Source organism: Manihot esculenta, chromosome 11, assembly GCF_001659605.2.
Source record: "Manihot esculenta cultivar AM560-2 chromosome 11, M.esculenta_v8, whole genome shotgun sequence".
Classification (NCBI taxonomy): domain Eukaryota; kingdom Viridiplantae; phylum Streptophyta; class Magnoliopsida; order Malpighiales; family Euphorbiaceae; genus Manihot; species Manihot esculenta.
The window spans coordinates 30,295,485-30,315,925 of record NC_035171.2 but is presented as its reverse complement, the minus strand read 5'-3'; the positions used below and the strand labels follow the sequence as shown (position 1 = coordinate 30,315,925).

The 20,441-nt window shown below is 35.4% G+C and overlaps 2 protein-coding genes across 2 annotated transcripts; one reads left to right on the top strand and one right to left on the bottom strand.

The window, feature by feature from the left end:
* Positions 1-3,543: 3,543 nt before the first annotated feature.
* LOC110625536 lies at positions 3,544-9,798 on the top strand. Its single transcript, XM_043962022.1, has 3 exons — positions 3,544-4,116; positions 4,253-8,563; positions 9,469-9,798. Exon 2 carries the CDS (start codon positions 4,352-4,354, stop codon positions 8,549-8,551), a length of 4,200 nt encoding a protein of 1,399 aa, XP_043817957.1. The 5' UTR covers positions 3,544-4,116; positions 4,253-4,351; the 3' UTR covers positions 8,552-8,563; positions 9,469-9,798.
* A 1,404-nt stretch (positions 9,799-11,202) lies between these two features.
* LOC110627032 (kinesin-like protein KIN-5D) lies at positions 11,203-20,008 on the bottom strand. The gene is made up of 23 exons (XM_021773253.2): positions 19,726-20,008; positions 19,026-19,242; positions 18,691-18,820; positions 18,418-18,573; positions 17,835-18,311; positions 17,567-17,664; positions 17,309-17,465; positions 17,126-17,195; positions 16,934-17,010; positions 16,799-16,852; positions 16,630-16,710; positions 16,434-16,545; positions 16,009-16,095; positions 15,743-15,918; positions 15,506-15,667; positions 15,325-15,432; positions 15,078-15,236; positions 14,910-14,993; positions 14,593-14,798; positions 12,358-12,459; positions 12,174-12,283; positions 11,944-12,095; positions 11,203-11,730 (listed from the first exon to the last, which is right to left on the bottom strand). The coding sequence occupies exons 2-23, from the start codon at positions 19,196-19,198 to the stop codon at positions 11,515-11,517; spliced, it is 3,147 nt and encodes a 1,048-aa protein (XP_021628945.1). The 5' UTR covers positions 19,199-19,242; positions 19,726-20,008; the 3' UTR covers positions 11,203-11,514.
* Positions 20,009-20,441: the final 433 nt, after the last annotated feature.

Genomic DNA, 20,441 nt, shown 5'->3' with positions numbered 1-20,441 from the left:
TTCTGGTTTGGAAGTCCTCCTTTTATAGCTGAAGAATTCTCTCATCTAGGGTTTTGAAATCCCTTTTTGATTTGGTGTTGGACTCCTCTTTTGATGTTGAATTTAATTGCAATTGGATTTCCTTGGATGAGAAGCTCTTTCGTGGCTCTTGGATTTGTGTTGGAAGTGATTGGATTGGATTTGGACTTCTGAAAATTCAGATTTCTGTTTGCTGCCAATTTTCCCGCTCTGCTGCAATTTTCCCGCTCTGCTGCAATTTTCTGCTGTCAAAGTGATTTGCCCGGTGCTTTGACCAGTTTCTTCAAGTGATTGGGCAAATCACTGACCAGATCGCTTCTCTGTGAGTCAGTCCTCTGTGTCTCTGCGAGTGATTTGACCAGTGATCTTCGAGTTTCTTGGGCAAATCACTGCCCATATCACTGCTATCTGTTGCCTCCGGGTTTCTGCCTTAGCTTGATCAGAGCAGTGATTGGAGCAGATTTTTGGGCAAATCACTGGGCAGATCACCTTTTTGTAAATTTTCTGCACTTTTTCTCCAATTTTCCAATTTCTTCCTTTTCTGTAAAAACAAGATAAAAACCATAAATTAAACTAAAAAATGTGTAAATAAGCAATAATAATTATGATAAAAATGTGGCTAAATTATGCTTGATCAGTGATGATTAAGAGGAAGTCCCGCGGAGCTCCGTCAAGGGCCGGGCACATTGGAATTAGAGGGTTATTGGTGACAAGTCCATCCGTGATGTGAATTGTATGTGTTGTGATGCATTACATGAAAGCATGACTTATGATAATGTTTTATGGTTCTGCTCACTGGGCTTTTTAGCTCACCCCATTCCCTTAACCCCCAGGTGTGCAGGTACGGGATAGACCAGGATGTCAGCAAGAGTAAAGTCATGTTTATGTAATAGTTAGATGTGGACATGAAAATGTTGTAATGTAAAGTGTTGAACAGTCATGTAATGTAATGATGATATTGAGGATTATAATTGTGCTTGACCCTAGTATGTATGATTAATCCCTTTTGTATACATGATCTATGTAACGTTTTATGTAAACCAAGCTTAATGTATGATATGTTACCCCATTGGAGCATTTGATGAAGGCTCCAGTGTGGGGTTTTATGTTTATGGTTATGTGCATGCACAGGTTAAGCTTGGTAAATGAAAGAAAAGTTTAAAGTTTTTATGTATATATTTGATCATGTATGGGATTTAACAGGTGTACAGGAGGTATGTTAGGCTTGCTACGGGTCCCGGCAGCCTTAAGCCGATCTGGATCCTAGCGCCGGTAGCGGTTCAATTTTCGGGTCGTTACACAATCGCCGCCTACTCTCTCCATCACAAGGCTTCGGCCTCCTTCTCTTCTTCTTCTTTTCTTTATTTTTTGGTTTTGTTTCAGCCATGAGTGGCTGAAACCTTTATTTCTAGTTGAAGATTGGTTGAAACTTTAGTTGTTTTATGGATTGGGAGATCTGAACATACATTTTTTAACTTTGGTTTATTCAATATTTGTGCAATTTCATGCTTGATTCCATTATTGCTTTGTTATTTTGATCAATGTGGCCAATTGATTCTTGATTGCAAGGTGATATATTGTTAGCTTGAATAGTTTTAAGTCCGTAATTGCTTGGATTGTTCAAACACAAGGACACTTGGTGTAAAAACTAAGGAAATTGCATGATTTAGCGATATCTCCATGCGTTTGGGTAGTTAGAATTAGATCTCTCTATTTCTTAACGCAATTGACAGTTGTTTTGATACTTAAGATCCAAAGACGTTCCTTGGCAACTTGTTGATTAGTAATTGGTTAGAGGACGTTCCCTAATTAATTTACGATTAAGGAGAGACATGGTGGTGAGAAACGTCTTCCATCTCCATAACTAATTTATTGAATCAAACAAAAGAACCTAAGTATCAATGATCAATCCCAACAACTGAAATATGGATCCAATTCTTCAACTAGACATTTCTCATATTTGATTTTCTTTCTTTTAATTACTTGCTTTATTTTATTATTTTCTTTATTAGATTAACTGAATCAATCTCCAAACCCCCCTTGGATTCGATTCTTTCACCACTATCTGCAGTTGTAATATTGTTGATAATCAGAAAGGTTATTTTTGACCGGTCTCGACAACCGCGAGTCATGAATCAACAGAAATACATCAATGACATCATTAAAGATGTTGGTCTCACATCTGCCAAACTTGCTCATGTTCCCTTACCTAAAGGGCTCAAACTTTCTAATAATTGTAGTCATTTGCTACAAAAACCAGAAAGGTATTGAAGACCCATTAGCATACTTTTGTATCTCAATCTCTTAAGACCTAATTATCCTTTGTTGTGCAAAAATTAAGTCAGTATATAAAGGCTCCACCTGATATTCACTAGGATGTTGCTATCCATGTCCTCAAGTACCTAAAAACTTATCCATCTGAAGGCTTTTTTCCCAGCTTAGAACTCTTTTGAACTTACTGCATATGCAGTTGTAGACTAGGCATCCTGTACTGATTCCAGATGTTCCATTACAGGGTTTTATGTATTTCTTAGCAAATCCCTCATCTCTTAGAAATAAAAAAAGTAAACTATAGCAAGCAGGTCTACTGTAGAAACAGAGTACAAAAGCATGGCGTATGTTGTTTGTAAATTGAAATGGCTCTCCTATCTATTTGAATATTTCAATTCAAACTCCAATTCTGTTATTTTTTGACAACAAAGCTACAATCCACATCAGTACACTATTTTTATTTACACTATTTGTCCATATAAAATCAGTTCAAATAAAAATTGATCGGTTAGAAAAGTCTACAAAACAATAACTAAAACACACATGTGGGTTAGATTCTTTAAATAACCCACACTTATTTTTCAGGCTTGAAGGAGACTCCTTAAGTCTAGAAAAGCAAAATGAGCATATAAAAGGCATGTAAAAAATGGCAGAAAATAAATGTAATAAAAAGAGAGACATTTCTTTCTCTCAATACAAATACGATAAATATTTTTTTAACTATACTATTCTACTGGGAGATTAATATTTTAAATACTAAATTATTTTTTAATAAAAAATAGTTAAATTAAAATGAGAATTTTTTATTAATTTAAACTATACAAATCGTCCTACCTGTATAAACTAATATTAATTTTTATCTTTTGTATGTGTTTTTACTGGTTTTTAAATTATTTAATATCAATGTATAAAAAAATTAATTTAAAAGGTATTTTAAATAAATTATTATAAATTTTTAAAAGTTAATATTATTTATTAAACTTTATTAGCTTAAGTGAATAAAATTTAAATGATAGATATTGTAGAATGAAGCTAGTATTAATTGAAAGATCAAATAATTATATTTTAAGATAATAAAAAATGTTTTAATTGATTTAAAAAATTATAAATTATCTATTTAATTTCATTAAAATTCAGGTGCTATATTAATTTTTTATTTATTAATTAGTCAAATTATAAATAATGTTAGTAAAAAATATAAATAATGAAATAACTTGATTACAAAATTCCAAATAATAGTTAAAAAATAAACGACGTCATACGTTAGGAAGGAAGAGCAAAGAGAAACCAGAATCCAACGGCCGGAAAACTTTCGAAAAAGTGGCAGTCCGGAAGAATGACTGGCGACGGTCAGTCGTTCTGGAGAGTGGAGACCTTCGGCAACAAAAAAAGGAAAAAAAAAAAAAAAAAAGAAAGATCTGGAGACTCAGTGAGTCACTGAGTCAGCATGTCTCTCTCCCGAAACTCAATTCCTCTCTCTCCTTCCCTATTCTCTTCTCCTGCGCATTCCCTCTTTCTCCTTTCTCTTTCACTTGAGCCCTTTTTCGTCTTTTCCACGTCCTCTTCTTCTCCCAATCAGACGGCCTACTCTCCTCCACGTCACCATCGTCTTCTTCACCACCCCTCCTGTCATCTTCCTTCTCTCCTCTCTCTGTCTTTCTTTCCTCTTCCTTTTCTTTTATATTTATATTTATGCACAATAACCGCCCCTCTCTAACCTAGGGTTTCCCAAACGCAATCGCCTCTCTGTCTCTCTCTTTCTAATGCGTCGGCCTTTGGACTTTGCTCTCCAATATCGGCGTGAAAGATTAATTCTTCGTGAAGGAGGTAGCGAATTTAATTTTTTTTTCTGGGTATTTGGAAATTTGTTTTTTTTTTTTTTTCTTTCTTTCATTTTCTTGTGATGTTTAGCTCTTGTAGTTGCAAATTGTAAGACTCTTTAATGGTGGGTTCTTTATTTTAGGGGTTTGATTTGGTTCCGTTCAAGAAGGGATTTTTTTTTGGCTGATAATTGGAGTGGGACACAAAGTGGTGATTGGTTTCTCGTTATTGGGAAGGAGTGATGGCGATTGAGAAGAACAGCTTCAAGGGTACTAGGTTTGATCCAGAGTTTTCCCCCAATAGTAGGGAGACCATGTCCAGTGATGAGGACGAGGTTCAGCGTGGAGTCTCTGCTGCTGAATCTGACGATGAGGATGATGAATTTGATGATGCGGATTCTGGGGCGGGATCTGATGACTTTGACTTGTTAGAATTAGGGGAAACTGGGGCTGAGTTTTGTCAAATTGGGAATTTGACTTGTAGTGTTCCTTTTGAATTGTATGATCTTTTGGGTTTGGAGGATATATTGTCTGTTGAAGTGTGGAATGAAGTTTTAACTGAGGAGGAGAGATTTAGCCTCACTAAGTATCTGCCTGATTTGGATCAGGCCACCTTTATGCTAACTCTCAAAGAGCTTTTTGAGGGTCAGAATTTCCATTTTGGCAGCCCTATAAAGAAGCTGTTTCAGATGTTAAAAGGAGGCTTATGTGAGCCTAGGGTTGCTCTCTATAGAGACGGTTTGGGTTTCTTTCAGAAGCGGAAGCATTACCATCTTTTGAGGTCTCATCAGAATAATATGGTCAGTAGTTTATGTCAGATTAGGGATGCTTGGCTTAATTGCAAGGGGTATAGTGTTGAGGAGAAGCTTAGGGTTTTGAACATTATAAAGAGTGAGAAGAGTTTGATGTATGAGAAGATGGTTGAAGATTTGGAGAGTGATTCATCAGAGAAAGAGGAATTAGGTGATGGGCTATGGAGGAAAAGGGTTAAGGACAGGAAAACTGTTGTCCAACAGGGTCATAATTCCGCATATAGGGCTGGTTCGAATTTGGAATCGACTCCACAAATGCCTTCAGTGGGTTCGAAAGTGCCAAAGTATGCAAAGCAAAATCCAAAGGGTATACTGAAGTTGGCTGCGTCAAAAGCATTTTCACCAAAGGAGACAGTGGGCCGGTCCCCTTCTCTTTATCGAGACCTGGATGCAAATTCTAGGCCATATGGTCTGCCAGCACCAATTTCTCGTCAGAAGGTGATCGGATTTGACTCAAGGGCAGCACGTAAGCTAAGGAATCAGATGATAATTAATGATGATGATGACAATGATGATGATGATGCTGAAGATGCTGAAGATGCAGCATACACGAAGAGCGTCCAACGGGATCGCAATGTAGCACGCAGTGGCATGAGGGACAAAAATGGTGTTTTAAAAGCAGGAAAGAAGCATGGTCTATTGAGAAGTGAGGAATTAGGCACTGACAGTTTCACAGGCTTCCCTTCCTCTTCAAAGAATGATGTACATGCCTATGTGAGGAAAGGAGTTGCAGCTAAGCTACCTAAGATTCAAACTTCCCATGAGTTTGGCAAAAAGGCCACATATCCTGAAAATTTTCAGCAATTTGCTATTGGAGATCGCCTGAATTCACTGAAAGGCCGATCAACATATATGAAGGTTAATCAGTTTGACTTATCAGAGCATGGTGAATGGCATGGAAAGAACCAAGGACATGCCATCTCTATGGATTCCTCACTGAAAGCTGATGATCAAAATATGACAAGCAAGACGTGGAAAGCAGGGAGGGAGTTCCCAGACCTCAATTATAAAACTTATCAAGCTTCTTCTCCGCAGTTGAATGATAGAGTTCTGCTTTCGGACTTGAAAGCAAAATCATCACAGGAGAAGATCAAGGCAAATTTTTTACAGAATGGAGGGCCAGATAAAGGAGCTAAGAAATTGAACAGGATGTATGCAAAAAATGAAGAAACAGAATCAGACTCATCTGAGCAGTTTGATGATGGTGAAGATGATGATGATGATGATGATGAGGAGGAGGAGGAGGAGGAGGAGGAGGATAGCTATCCTTTGGCGAGAAGCAAGTTAACTTACCCTAGTGGTATCATGAAGGGTTCGCAAACATCCTTCTTAAGATCTAGCCTAGATGCTAAGAAGGGAAAATTTGTTAAGAAAGATATGCCAGAGAATTCAATGGCTTTTGATGGAATGACAGGTTTCTCCAAAAAGATGGAGGGCTTTAGTGAGCTTGAGCACATGCCAGGATACTCATCAAAAGCAAAACAGAAAGGTAAGATGCGAGACAGCAGTCCATTGCATAGCTCTGGAGCTAAAGTTTTGAAAAACAGCTCCCGGATTGGCTTAGGTAAAGTTACAGATGATGATGATAGGAAAAGAAGTCACAAGGTAGGCAAGAAAGGACAGGCGCGAGAATCTACTGAAAGTTTACATGTATCCTCATTGAGAGCCTACCCTCCTGACCGAAATCGGAAAGGGGAAGTTAGTCATGACTACACTATTGATGAGGAGGATGATTCTCTTGAAACACGTCTATTGGCAGATGAAAATGCACTAGTTAGATTGGGTAAAAGAGGACAAGGCAGTGAAGCATATGTTCCTGATCGACATGATAGATCTGATGCTGCAGTTAAAGGGTTCAACTTAATGACAAAGAAACGAAAAGCAAAGGAGGAATTGTCCAACATTGATAGAAGAAATGAAGATGGCAATATGCAGTCTAGCCTTCAGCAGCAAATTGATGATTCCATATCATTGAAGAAAAGAGGAAAAAGAAAAGTGGAGGCTGACACTGGCATTTCAGATATGGAAACTCCTGAGCCACCTGTCACAGAAATGGGAGAAAGAGAAATGGATCTAGATTCCAAACCACAAAAAAAGCCATATACACCAATTACACCTACAGTTCATACTGGTTTCTCATTTTCCATTATACATCTTCTTTCCTCAGTTCGCCTGGCAATGATCAGTCCTCTCTCAGAAGATCCCTTGGAAGTTGTCAAACCTAGTGAAGAGCAGAAGGGAAAGCAAGAAGGTGACACAAAAGGTGTTGTTTCTCATAAGAGTGCAGATGTAAATAAAGCAGACCATGCTCTGCAGGTGAGTGTGCCATCTCTTACTGTACAAGAAATTGTTAACCGTGTCAGATCAAATCCTGGGGATCCTTGTATTCTTGAGATGCAGGAGCCTCTTCAGGATCTGGTCAGAGGAGTTCTCAAGATATTTTCATCAAAAACAGCCCCTTTAGGAGCAAAGGGTTGGAAGGCACTAGGGGTTTATGAAAAATCTACAAAGAGTTGGTCTTGGATTGGTCCAGTTTCTCATACTTTAACTGATCATGAAACTGTTGAGGAGGTAACATCTCCTGAATACTGGGGCCTTCCTCATAAAATGCTTGTCAAGTTGGTTGATTCATTTGCTAACTGGCTGAAAAGTGGTCAAGAGACACTGCAACAAATTGGAAGTCTTCCAGCACCACCCGTGTCGTTGATGCAGTGTAACCTGGATGAGAAAGAAAGGTTCAGGGACCTTAGAGCTCAGAAGAGTCTCAACACTATTAGTCCAAGTTCTGAAGAAGTGAGGGCTTATTTCCGTAAGGAAGAAGTTCTGAGGTATTCCATTCCTGACAGAGCCTTCTCATACACAGCTGCTGATAGTAAAAAATCCATTGTTGCTCCCTTGAGAAGGTGTGGTGGCAAGCCAACTGCAAAAGCCCGAGACCATTTCATGCTAAAGCGTGATCGTCCTCCTCATGTTACAATTCTTTGTCTTGTTAGAGATGCAGCTGCCAGATTGCCTGGAAGTATTGGCACCAGAGCAGATGTCTGCACCTTGATAAGAGACTCTCAGTATATTGTTGAAGATGTGTCCGATGCTCAAGTGAATCAGGTAGTCAGCGGGGCCCTGGACCGTTTACATTATGAACGTGATCCTTGTGTACAATTTGATGGGGAGAGGAAATTGTGGGTGTACTTACACAGAGATAGAGAAGAAGAAGATTTTGAAGATGATGGTACTTCATCTACAAAGAAATGGAAGAGACAGAAAAAGGATCCAGCTGACCAACCTGACCAAGGAGCTGTAACTGTGGCTTTTCATGGAAATGTGGATCAGTCTGGGTTTGATTTGGGCTCTGACCTCAATGTTGTGCCACCAGGCTCTGATGATACTAAAAGAATAGATCCCGTGTGCAATGATGCGAAAAAAAGCATGGAGGATAATGCTGGGAGTAGTCATGTGTCAGAACAAGGCAACCTGGATCAGGGTCATTCAATGGTTTGGGATACCCTTAGCTTAAATTCAATGCGAGAGAATAAATTATTATGTCAAGAAAATTCCACAAATGAAGATTTTGATGATGAGACTTTTGGAAGAGAGAGGCCAGTTGGACTGCTAAGTGCAAGCTTATCATGAAGAATATTTCAGGTAGTTTTCAATATATTTTTGCTTTTTAATACCTTGAAAATGTAACTATCTTTCAGTCAAGTCCCTTTATAACATGATAGTTTAGTTTGTATGTAATCTGTCATCAAGAATATTGTCCTAATGCATTAGGAGCATTTGTTTCATTCATAACTAGTTAAGAGTAATAGGGTCTGGCTCTGTTGTTTGAATATGGCGCAATACTTTGCTTGAAGTGCCATAATTGGATAATGGCTTTGTATGAAATATTGAGTTGTAATTCTTTGACAAAGATGCCTCTAGTAGAAACTTCTTGGGGATTGGCAAAGAAAATGAAAAATTATTCTCTACAGCATAGCATATTTTGTCAAGTTGAAGGCTTGCTGTCCTGGGCGTTTCTGGAAGGATCATTTTGGTCTGGTCCATTGTGAAGCCTGGGGTTTTGCTTCAAGGTGTTCTTCTAGTGGCTATGTTTAGCTTATAGCAGTCTTTCCCAAAAAGCTTGGGTTATTTAAAATGCTGAGCTTTTAAGAGGATTGATTATATACATTATAGTGACCTAGGTTTCGTAATAGCAACTCCCTGAAGAGTAGTTTTGAGAGATTGTACAGTTGAACTCCTGAACCATTATATGGTCAACATCTTGGTCTGAGTGGGAATATTGACACTATCCGCCAAATGGACGAATATTTGGATACTGTCCAAATAAAACCCATTTAGGATTAATAGAAGTGAGATCAAACAGTTGAGTGATTAGCCTTTTCTCAACAGAAAAAAGTGACTAAATTCTTTAAGCAGAAATCTCGGTTATTTTGCATCTAAATGGAGCATTATCTTATCATATAGTATGAGTACATGATCCTTTTCCTATGCTTGATTTCAAGTTGTATAGAGTTCTCTAAAGAGGAGAGCTTCACTGTGTTTTGCAGGCTTGAGCAGTCTCGGTCTATGTCAGAAATCATGGTTAGTTCACTTCAGGGCGTGTGCTATACGGTAAAGGTTAAGTGTATATTGATTCAATGCACAATGTAGAATAGCAAGAGATATTTGTTGCGGCTTAGAAATATATTCATTACAGGTGGATTCTTATATGGTTCTAATTTTCCCCACCTTAGTCTATATAATGTTTTCATTTTTGCCTAAATGATTTATAGTTCATTTGGAGGATTGTGTAGTGAGGCATTATAAAACCTTGGCTAGCTGTACATATGGTTTAGATAAATGGTAAATCAAGGAAGAGTATTAGCTTTTTTCGTTAATGCATATTGTGTTTGAACTGTTGTTCACTGGTCAGAGCTGCAAGTGTTTCTTGATTTTTTTTGCTAGGAATAATATAATTGTCCTCCAAATTAATAAGCCTTCGACTGGTTTAACGTTCTTCTCTACGTAATGAAGAGTCGTTACGTATAAAAAGCATAATAAAAAGTGATTTTTCAATTTTACATGCCAACTTTAAAATTTATATCAGTTTTGGTATGAGATGAATTTTCCACTAAATGCTTAATGTGGCAAAATCAATTAAATTGCCGATTGAACTGAACAAAACAAAATTAACGGCTCATACCAACTCACAGATTTATATAAAATTGTACTGTATAGTTGATTCTTGTATGTCCCATCGCAATCTCAACATAAAAGGCCACAGCAAGTAACCATGGATCATGGTAAAAAAAAAACAAAAAAAAAATCTGAAACTTGTGTTTGGAGGGGAGCATAATTTTTAAAGCACATTTTCCGAAGGTTTTCAAAAAACTTCAATTTCAACTCACCAATTCTCTTGAAAATCTTCAACTATCTTTAAAATTTTTTTCTTTTTTCTAAACAATTAAAAATTCTTCTCTTCTTTTTAAACAATGTTTAAAAACTATGAAAAATTTTATACTTTAGAGAACTTTACTTTATTCTGTTCCTACCAAACAGAGTGCATCCGTTACAAAGAGACCCCAATATTAACATCCCATTTCTCACTAAGAAATCCACATAGGAAAGATCTTGCTTTCTCAAGATCGCACTATGGATAGAACTTTAACATTAGCAGTGAGAGTTAATCATGCCAGCTCTACACTTCTTAAAATCCCTAAAGATGTGGACCATACGATGCACCACCATCCATGGTTGTTAAAACATAAAAACTTTAGAAGGAAAATGAAATGAAAGAGAGCAAAAAAAACAAAAGATGGAAGAAATAGGCTCAACTATGATTAAGAAATTATTAAATAGATAGTTGTAACAGAATTAGTATAAACGGCGAGTTTTGTATTATTAAGTCTAGTCAAATATTTAATTGATTGTTTAATAATTTTATATATCTTTGGTACCATATCCGATTATTTCTCTAAGTATTTAACTGCCTATACCAAAATTGATATAAATTTTAAAGTTAGCATATAGAATTTAATAAAAAAAAAAGGAATTAGCTAGATTTGAAAAGAGTATGAAAGTTCATATTTTTTTGGTTATTAAACTTTAATATAATAAATATTTATCAACTAAATAAATACTGATTAATTAAGTAGCAAAATAAGCAGCATCAGTTGAAAAAATAATTGTAATTTGCAATCGCTTCCTTGATCAGATTGATATTTGAACTGATACGTATCCATGGAACATCTACATTTGCAGTACAACAGCCATAAAGTTCTCATAGATTTGCAGGCAGCAAGTGTATGCCATGAATTCGTATAGCTGTTCATATCTTTCTCAAATTTTTCCAATTTCCACAGAATTTTTCTAATTAATGAACAACTGTTGCCGAGAAAGCAGAGTCTCGGTGAAACAAAATAAAAAATAAAATATGAAAAAAAAAATCTACTATATATTTCTACATCCACAATGAACTTTCTTTAAGCAAACAATCAATGAATACGATAGGCAAGAGAAATCTCATACTCCAACTCCACATCCCCCCCCCCCCCCCCCATGTATTCTGTACACATCCTCTTACTACTACCTGTCGTGTTCCATCTTTTTAAACTTTAATTAATTGCAGTTAGTGGAACTCTAGAGTCCCTCAAAGCTTCATATGCTGCTGCCAAATTTTTAATATCTCCATTTGCTTGCTTTGCATACTTTGTTTCCCAGAATGATTTTAACAGTTCCTCAAAAGCTGGAGTTCGCAGTTCATCGATTGACGTGACACTTGGCAGATTGAATGACCTCTTTCTTGGCGTTGAACAAGATGGTTCGTCCACCTACGAAGTTGAAACGTTAATAACATTAGCTAGCTCACAAAGTACAGCAACTGTCTAGTGTCTATGTTCTCAGTTTATCAACATTTGGCAGTTTTTTTCAAGATGTTGCAGAAGGAACAAAACATGTGGAATCACCACAGCCACAACAGTATTTGATGAACTCGAAAATGACAATGAGTAAAATTTGTGTTCACGCGATGGAACTATTCTTACCGTGTATTCATCCTGAAGATATTTCCCAGCATTATCTGTAATTTCTACAATCTTTTGGTGATGATCACCTTTCAATTCCCTCATATCTTCACAACAAGGGAAAATCAAGGAATTGAGATTTCTACAAGCATCATGGTCAAGTTTTAGTGAATCTGCAAGCATTTTGTTCATCAGTGGACAGAAGCAGCATAAGATAAACTTTAATCCCTAAATATGAAATGGATACTGACAATCGATTGATGAGAGCAAATTATTGTTTGCAACATCTACATCTTCAAGTGCAGCTGATACGGCAGATGAAAATCGCGTGCATAGAACTTGATTGGCCTCCATCCCTCCACTAAAGTGACACAAGGAATTAAGTTAATGATCTAGAATGAAAAGCCAAAATGACACTCATAGGAAGTGACGTACCCAATAATGGAATTCACAGAAGCAACATTGCCCTTTTCTAGGTCGAGCAAGGAATGTTGAGCGTCCTTCCACTGTTGTGCACCCATTCTCGCCTTGTTCAAACTGCACAGATTTGCAAGCAATAAATTCAGAAAAGAAACTAGACAGCCATTACTAATCTGGACCAAAAAGCGGAGTTATTTGATGAAAAAGTAGCCCATAAAGGTGTTATTGTAACGAGTAGAGCAAAACTTATATGTGAGAGCTCGAGCTCAATTCTTGAAGAGCTCATTTATCCCATTAACAAGCTCAAGCTCGAGCTCATTTATCACAGCAAGATCGCTCCTCGAGCTCTACTAGTCGACATATCCAAAAAACTCGAGTTTGAGCTTGATCAAATTGTAAACAAGCCAAGCTCGAATTCGAGCTCGTTTAAATTATAAACAAGTCAAACTCGAGCTCGACTTTTTAAAAATAAATATTAAAGTAAGAGATCATTAAAGAGACTTTAAAAATGTTAACTTAATTAAAGTATCTAAAATCCAAAATTTTGATTTCAAACCATGTGAAAAAGTAGGAAAGGGGATTGTCTTTTTATGAAGAAGCTAAATTTCCAATGTGGGATTGGTTGGAAATGGGTTTAGCACTTAAAATTTGCCTATATTTATTGGGACGTGGAAAGGATACCAAATTATTCTTTGTGGCCTAGAGGTGCATTAAAATTAAGGTGTTTTGCTTTGCTTGAGTTCAATTCCAGTCCAAGTAAACGTAATATTCTTTTAGGCTCCGGTTGTTTCACGGAAAGAAAATATTTTCCATATTTTTTAAAGTTTGGGACATTCAGAAAATTTAATCAATGAAAAATATTTTCTTGATTAAAGAAAAAAATAAGTCATTTTAAGAAAAATGACTTGCTCTTTTAAAAAGAAAAAAACATTTTCCACACATTGATATACTTATTAAGACATTTATATATAAATTTATTAATAAATTGCATTTTTTTAAGTAAAATTAAATAATGGAAAATAAATTATCTCGGGAAAATATTTTCGTACAAAGTATTTTCTGCAAACAGACAGAGCCTTAATTTATTTTCTTTTTGATTTTCTATTCTTTTCTATATATAAATATTTAATTTCTTTCTTCTTTAGATTCGTTGTTTTAATATGAGTGCATAAATTACTCTATTGAAATTATATATAAAAAGTTAATTTAAAAGGTAACTATATGATAATATATTAATTATTTAAATGTTTTAAGGTTTCAACATCTATTATTATTATTATTATTATTATTATTATTATTTGCAAATTTAAATATTAGCGGTTATTAACTCAAATGCTAATTAGAACCTTTAATTGATTGTATAAAATATATCTAATATAAGTTCAACATCATATAATAATGAGTTGAATTAACTATATAAAAGTATATCGATTTAGAGTGAAAAAATAATTTTCAAACTTGATATTAGATTCAAAGTTCAAAGAGAGGAATATATAGTTTAATATTATATAGTTATATAGTTTAATATTATTTAATTTCTTAAAAGTCTAAAAATTAAGAGAGAAATAATACAAATATATATTACAATTTGAGAGAGTATTTAAGATAATATTACTTATGCCATAATTGAGAGAGTATTTAATAACTTCCTTATTAAAGAATATTTATAACATTACATAATTATTATCTATTTATTAGCTTATATGAAGAACATATTTATTATCTAATATGCTAATTACTAAACTTATTACTCGTATAGTCATAGCATTAACTTGATTTTTATTACGATTTAAAATTAAATTATAAATAATTATATTTATAAATATATATTTTTATAATAATTATAATATAATTTTAAGCAGTATATTATATTTAGAAAAATCAATATTAAAATAAATATAACTAAAAATTTATAAAATACAAAACTAATATGAGAATTTGTGTGAATCACAAATGATCTAATTCGTGAGCCTACTTAACGAGTTTATAAATGAGTCTATTATTGAACCTATGCAAGTCTCATAGACATGCTTGCTCACTTGCCAACTCATAAACTACACTAACGAACCTGCTCAACGAGCTTGTTCGCAAGTCTGTTCAACAAGCCAAATACTGTTGAACTCAAACTTAGTTCGTTTGTTAGACGAGTCTAAAATTTGAGCTCAAGCTCAGCTTTGTTCGAGTTTTTATTGAGTCGAGTCTCAAATAGCTCTTAAATAACTTATTTTACAACCTTAGTCTAGCCCATACCAGTTATGAAGAACATCTTCCATGTCCCTCTTTCCACTCTCCACTGCAGAAGTGTCCTCAAGATAGTTGGTTTCTGTTTTATCCATGTGGACTGTCCATTCAGCCATAACAGAAGATGTTGAATCCTGCATGGTTGACATTTCTTTCTGTAGTTCGTTGGTTCTACTGTTTGCACTCTGCCGGAGATCATGCACTGCTGTTTGTACCTAAAGAATATGCACTAAAGTTACCACTTCAAAGTTGAACGATCTCAGGGGGGAACCCAATGAGATCTACAACATAAAACTAGTCATTCAACACTAGAAAGTGACTCATACCAGTTTTTTCTTTCTTGAATTTGAATTTGCAAGAAGCTCTGCCACCTTTTCCAACAATTGCCTTTCCTCATTAGCAGCACACTCCTATGGGTACAAATCAGTATTAACAAGCAAAAGAAAAATCCCTTACAAAATGGTCCACGTATTTTTAGAAAACAGTGTAGCTACCTCAAACTTCCTTTCTAGTTCTGACAATTTTTTATCATTGACTGTTTGTGCTTCTTCCACAATGTGGGTCAGGTTGGATGCATGCATGTCTAGAGTCTTGAAGAAGTTCACAGTTATTTTAGAAACTGATCGTGCAGTTTCCACTGCTCTGGAATGTGCCTACACCACAAAAGGGATCATTCACTTGGATTTGACAAAAATCTAAACAGTTCCTAAAAAGAGGAACATGCACTTGGAATTTACAAACCTGACATTGCTGTTTTGCGAACATAGTTAGCTTCTCTTCTTGAATATGGAGACTACTTTGGAGATCATTTAGCAGTGCATCAGCTTCTGAAGCAATTCCTTGGAAAAGCTGAATCAAGTATAATTCAGGTCAGAGAGTGAACTTCTGAAGTTTACTAAAAGTGAAGCTATTAGGAACTTACACCCTCAAGAGCATGCGAGTGCTTGGAAACTTCAGAATTTAGATTAACAAAAGTGGACCTAGAATTTCCCTCAAGCTCCTTAGCCATTTCATCCAATGCTTGGATACCAGATCCATACATGGTTTTCAGTTTTCCGACCTTTCCTTGAAGTCCTTCAGTAGCCTTTACGCTTACAAAAATTAAACTTATAAGACGTTCTACTACAAAGATGCAAGTTAATATCTTGTCTGATTTTACCTCAGCCTTTGTTGACACAAAAGACTGCATGTCTTCCTCCATATCTTTCAGTTGCTGCTCTTGTTGTGTCACTGAAGTTGCGACAGTCCTATGCAAGATCTCAAGCTGCTGGGTCAATTGGGACTGAAATTTCTGGATGAGTACTCTGTTTCCATCTTCGATTTTATCTTTTCGCTCTGAAACCAACCATTATCAGATATAAATAGCCAGTACTTTTATGAAAAATGGCACCACAAAACAAAGTCAACTTTCAAACTAAAACACACCAATTTTGGCAAATAAATTGGATATATCTGATGCAGCATTTTCTAGTTCTGCTCGAAGCTCAAATGCACGTTCAACGAGGGCCTTCTCTGAAAGATGACAGAGGTCATTATTGTTAAGCTGGCCAATTGTACAACATCCAAAGGACTTGTATTCGAATTTCAAAGTGTATACAACAACAACAAAAGCAACTAAAGTCTAATCCCAAACTTATTGAAAACTGTATAAACAAAAAAAAAATCATTTCAAGGAAATTAAGTTCTCAGTTCCAATGGGTAAATAATATCAAACTGCAAGCAGGACAATGTAGAACCTAAAAAATGAAAAGAAGGCACAATGAAAAGCAAGAAAGACTTCTGCTGAAAGGACAGGCAGAAAGAACGCAGGAAATGAAAAACAAGATTAAGCACAAGACATCTCAGCTTACCTGATTTGAGGAGATTAGATATCAGAAACTCCTTCTCTTTTATTGTTGCATTTGCCTGTCTGTGTTTTTCTTCGAGATCAAACAATGAATTTTCAGTTTCCCCAAGCTTGTTCTGGATTTACAATTAAGGCAGTAACTTCAAATCTTGTACATGATGAGCAGGAAAGGCTGTCAGCTGAAAACATAATATAGTTACCTCAGTTTTTTCAAGTTTCTCACTTAATTCTGCTGTCAATAGTAGCTGAGAATTGTAGAGTTCCTGAAGCTCCATTATTTGCTGATCAAAAGTGAATGCAAAATAATTAGTCAGGTTTTTCACATTCAACTTGAAAAGAGCTGGAGAATGCAACCTTGATGGAATATACCTTGTCCTTGGATTCTGATTCAAGTTCCATGCGCTCTATTTTTTCAGCCATTGCCTGGAAGAAGACGGATAAAAAAATTATTTCATAGAACTCAGTTACAGGGACATCATCTAATTAATATGGTAAGAACTGAACCTTCTTTTCAGCTTCATCTTGGAGATAGCGATCTCGTGGTATATAAATTCCATTTTTTTCTCTTGCAGCATATACCTCTAAACAAATAAGAAAGATAAATTGATACATTTATACTGGTTATTTTTCAAGGTCAACCATCTGAAAATATCTTAGCTGCATTGGTGAAAAATTTTGCAGGAAGCAGTAAACTACCTTGCTTCAGCCGGTCAATTTCAGAGTACAGATCCTTTATCATTGCAGACTTCATCATCTTCTGATTGATCTGAGATAATAACCAACAGTGAAGCATGTTGTAAAATAAGATAACTTCATAAAATTAGCATTGTTACACACGAATAAGCAAGTAACACAAACAGTGCGTTTAGTAACACAGACCTCTGGTCTGTTCTTGATATTCTTGGCACGATGTGCATAATCTAGAGTGCTAAGCGTTTCATCCAGACTATGAATAGAGGGTGATATAGTGGCAATTATGCATGTCTTTGTTTTCCCTCCCAATGAATCCCTCAACAGCCTTGTTAGTTTGCTATCCCTGGAATTCCATGCCAATATTTCCATTTTTATCACTTTTGGGTTTGCAAACACCAAAATGATGCTATTGAGAATTACCATCCTTTTTATAAATAATAATACCTGTATGGTACATGACCAGAATGATCAACAAGAGCATTGATCACACGACCAAGTGTAAGCAAGCTCTTATTAATCTCCCCTGCTTCCCTTGCTCTGCCCTGCAAGAGCCATGTTCATCAGAAGCATGCATTGCAACATCAAGGATAAAATCGAAAGCAAAATTTTGCAGAAATTTCAACTCGACTTGTGCATATAAAACTCATGGAATGCATATGGATCTCATCCTGATTACATCAATGTGTACAGAGAGCAGAGTTGGCTGTAATACCTCCCGTGCACCAGAACGTGAAATATTTTCTGAACCAGCAAGGTCAACAAGATTCAGTTTCCCACATTTGATCATCTCTTCACCCTCAGGAGTACATTCTTTAATGTGGATGGTGATGGAAAATATCGAGTGAGAACGACTACTTTGCTTGTTAAGTAAAGTTTCTGCTGTGCGCCTTTTTGCTGAACCCTTCTCCAATATTTTGTAAATTTCATTTGCAGTACAAACAATCTCTTCTTCCAAGCCTCTTACAAAAACACCCCCTTTTCCATCTTCCATAAGAGCTATAGGTTTCTTAGATTTGTCATCTATAAATTTTGAAGTTTCCTCCAGGGTCAAAAGATCAGTTATTTCCTCATTGTACAGCTCTAAAAATGTAACTTTCATGCTATACTCAGCATTCTGAGCTTCTAATATGTCAAAAATTTGTTTAACTGCTCTAGGGATGACACCGGCATCACTTGGAAATTCCCCATTCTGCGAAAGAATGAATAGAATTGGAAATAATTAGAGAGAGAAAACAAGGAATAATATATATATATACATTTATATGTATACCCCAACATGTTCTGCAAAATCAAACCTTTTTCCTTGCTCCTCCTTCCATTGTGTATGTCTTCCCTGTCCCTGTCTGACCATAAGCAAAGATGGTGCAGTTATAACCTTCAAGAACTTCATACACGATTGGAGACACTGCCAAGTCATACAAGTCTTTTTGTTGGGATGTTGGGCCAAAAACCTAAACGAATTATTTGATGTTATAACCATTGTTACAGGGATATCAAGTCTGCAATCCCCTAACTTTCTAAAGGACCAAATAGCACACATTAAGGAACAGAAACAAAAAGGGCCACACCTTGTCAAATAGAAAGGTTCTGTCGATATGCTTGTTAGCAATATTCTGAACAGCTGAAACTTCCCTTTTACCCTCATTACAAGAGACAACTACTGGAGTATGTACTCTCATCTCATCTTCACTCAACGGCCTGCAAAAGGAAAAATACCAATTACTTAACATACTCCACATTAATCAACTTCGCATTTAATGCAACCTAAAAAGATGACGTAATGTCAGAGTAAACTGTCAATTTATAACTCATTAGCGAAATGCCATTCATTAGCTACATCCAAATAAGAGTTCAATACTCCAATTACAATACGAAATTACTAAATTCTAACGGTTCAACTGACCTGCAACGCACAATGACTTGCACATTGACGCCCTTTTCTTTATCATGTTTGCTACTGGAATTAGATTCCCCTGATCGCGGATCTCGAGCCGTTTTATCACTGGAACGTGGAGTCTGTGATGGCGATAGCAAAATCAGACCCCCTCTTCTATGTTGTGACTGCAAAGAATCCATCTGATTCTGGCTTTGAATGCTACTCCAATCTCAGAAATTTTTCCCTAAATCAGTACATACAACAACACAACTCACCGAGTCAACTAAACCAATAATTAAAAAAAAAAAGAAAAAGAAAAAAAAAGCTAATACAATACCAGCTAAAATCCTCAATAAAAATGATTTTTCTTTATCCTTTTTACTGGCATAAAATTTTATAATACTCTTGCTGAAGAAAAAAAATCCAAAAAAGATAAAATTGTTCAAAGAATCTCATTCATTAATCATTAACAAAACTCAATGCCTTCAATATTAAACACTAAAAAATTATCAGAGTACAATGTGAAGCTCTTAGCTATAAAAAAAATACCAGCAAAAAGTTCCGAATACACTAAAAATTTTATGAAGAGAATTTATTTTTTTGTTGAAATTTACATATACATTGACGAATCAGAGGTGGATCCAAAGAATTGAGCTCAACAATGACCAAAATCTGAAGAGAGAAAAATCTGAAAAATTTTCAGATAAACACCGATGAAGTAACTTACTTTAAAGCTATAGATTATTCAAAAGCCGGCCTTCTGGAAGGGGAAAAAAATTGAAAAGCCTCTTAAGAGCAAGAGATTCTCTGCAACAATGGCGACAATTTCTAGAGAGAGTGAAAATGGATTTTTTTAAGAAAAAATTTAATTTATTTATATGAGAATGATAAGAGGCTAAAAAAGGAGTGAGAAAGAGAAGAGACTGTGGATATGTTATATTGTGCGTTTAAATAGATTTGAAAGCTATAAATTGAAAGTGTGACGGCGTTACGGTTGAATAAGTGAGGAGGACGGCCTTTTTTACGGTTGGAGTCTAAACGCCGCTGTTCAGATCCCGTATCCGACCGTTATATAATAGCAAAAACTTTTTATATATATTTTTTAAAAAGTTTGAATCATAATTTTAGATTTGGAAACACCCTCTCACTTCCTCCATATTACAAAATTACCCTCCTCACATTTTTTAGGTTTATTGTTTAAAACATTTATTTTACGAAATTATTATGTTGTCACATTTTTTCTTACTATGAAAAGTATAATGAGTTTTATACATATATATAGTCATGAAACATGCTTTACTTAGAAATTAAGAAAGCAGGTTAAAGATTTTTGTAATGTATATATACAAAAATTGTTTCATAATTAGAGTTAAATAAATTAATATTTAAAATAATGAGTAGGATACTTATTACATGGAGAAACATTTGAATTTGGCCAATTAC

Bases quoted from the DNA above. Each gene is read 5' to 3' on its own strand.
- LOC110625536 (XM_043962022.1), top strand. From the start codon at position 4,352: ATGGCGATTGAGAAGAACAGCTTCAAGGGTACTAGGTTTGATCCAGAG.
- LOC110627032 (XM_021773253.2), bottom strand. From the start codon at position 19,198: ATGGATTCTTTGCAGTCACAACATAGAAGAGGGGGTCTGATTTTGCTA. The intron at 18,821-19,025 runs GTCAGTTGAACC...TTCCTTTTGCAG, and splicing joins CAAGTCATTGTGCGTTGCAG to GCCGTTGAGTGAAGATGAGA. The intron at 17,011-17,125 runs GTAGTTTACTGC...TTATTTGTTTAG, and splicing joins AATTGACCGGCTGAAGCAAG to AGGTATATGCTGCAAGAGAA.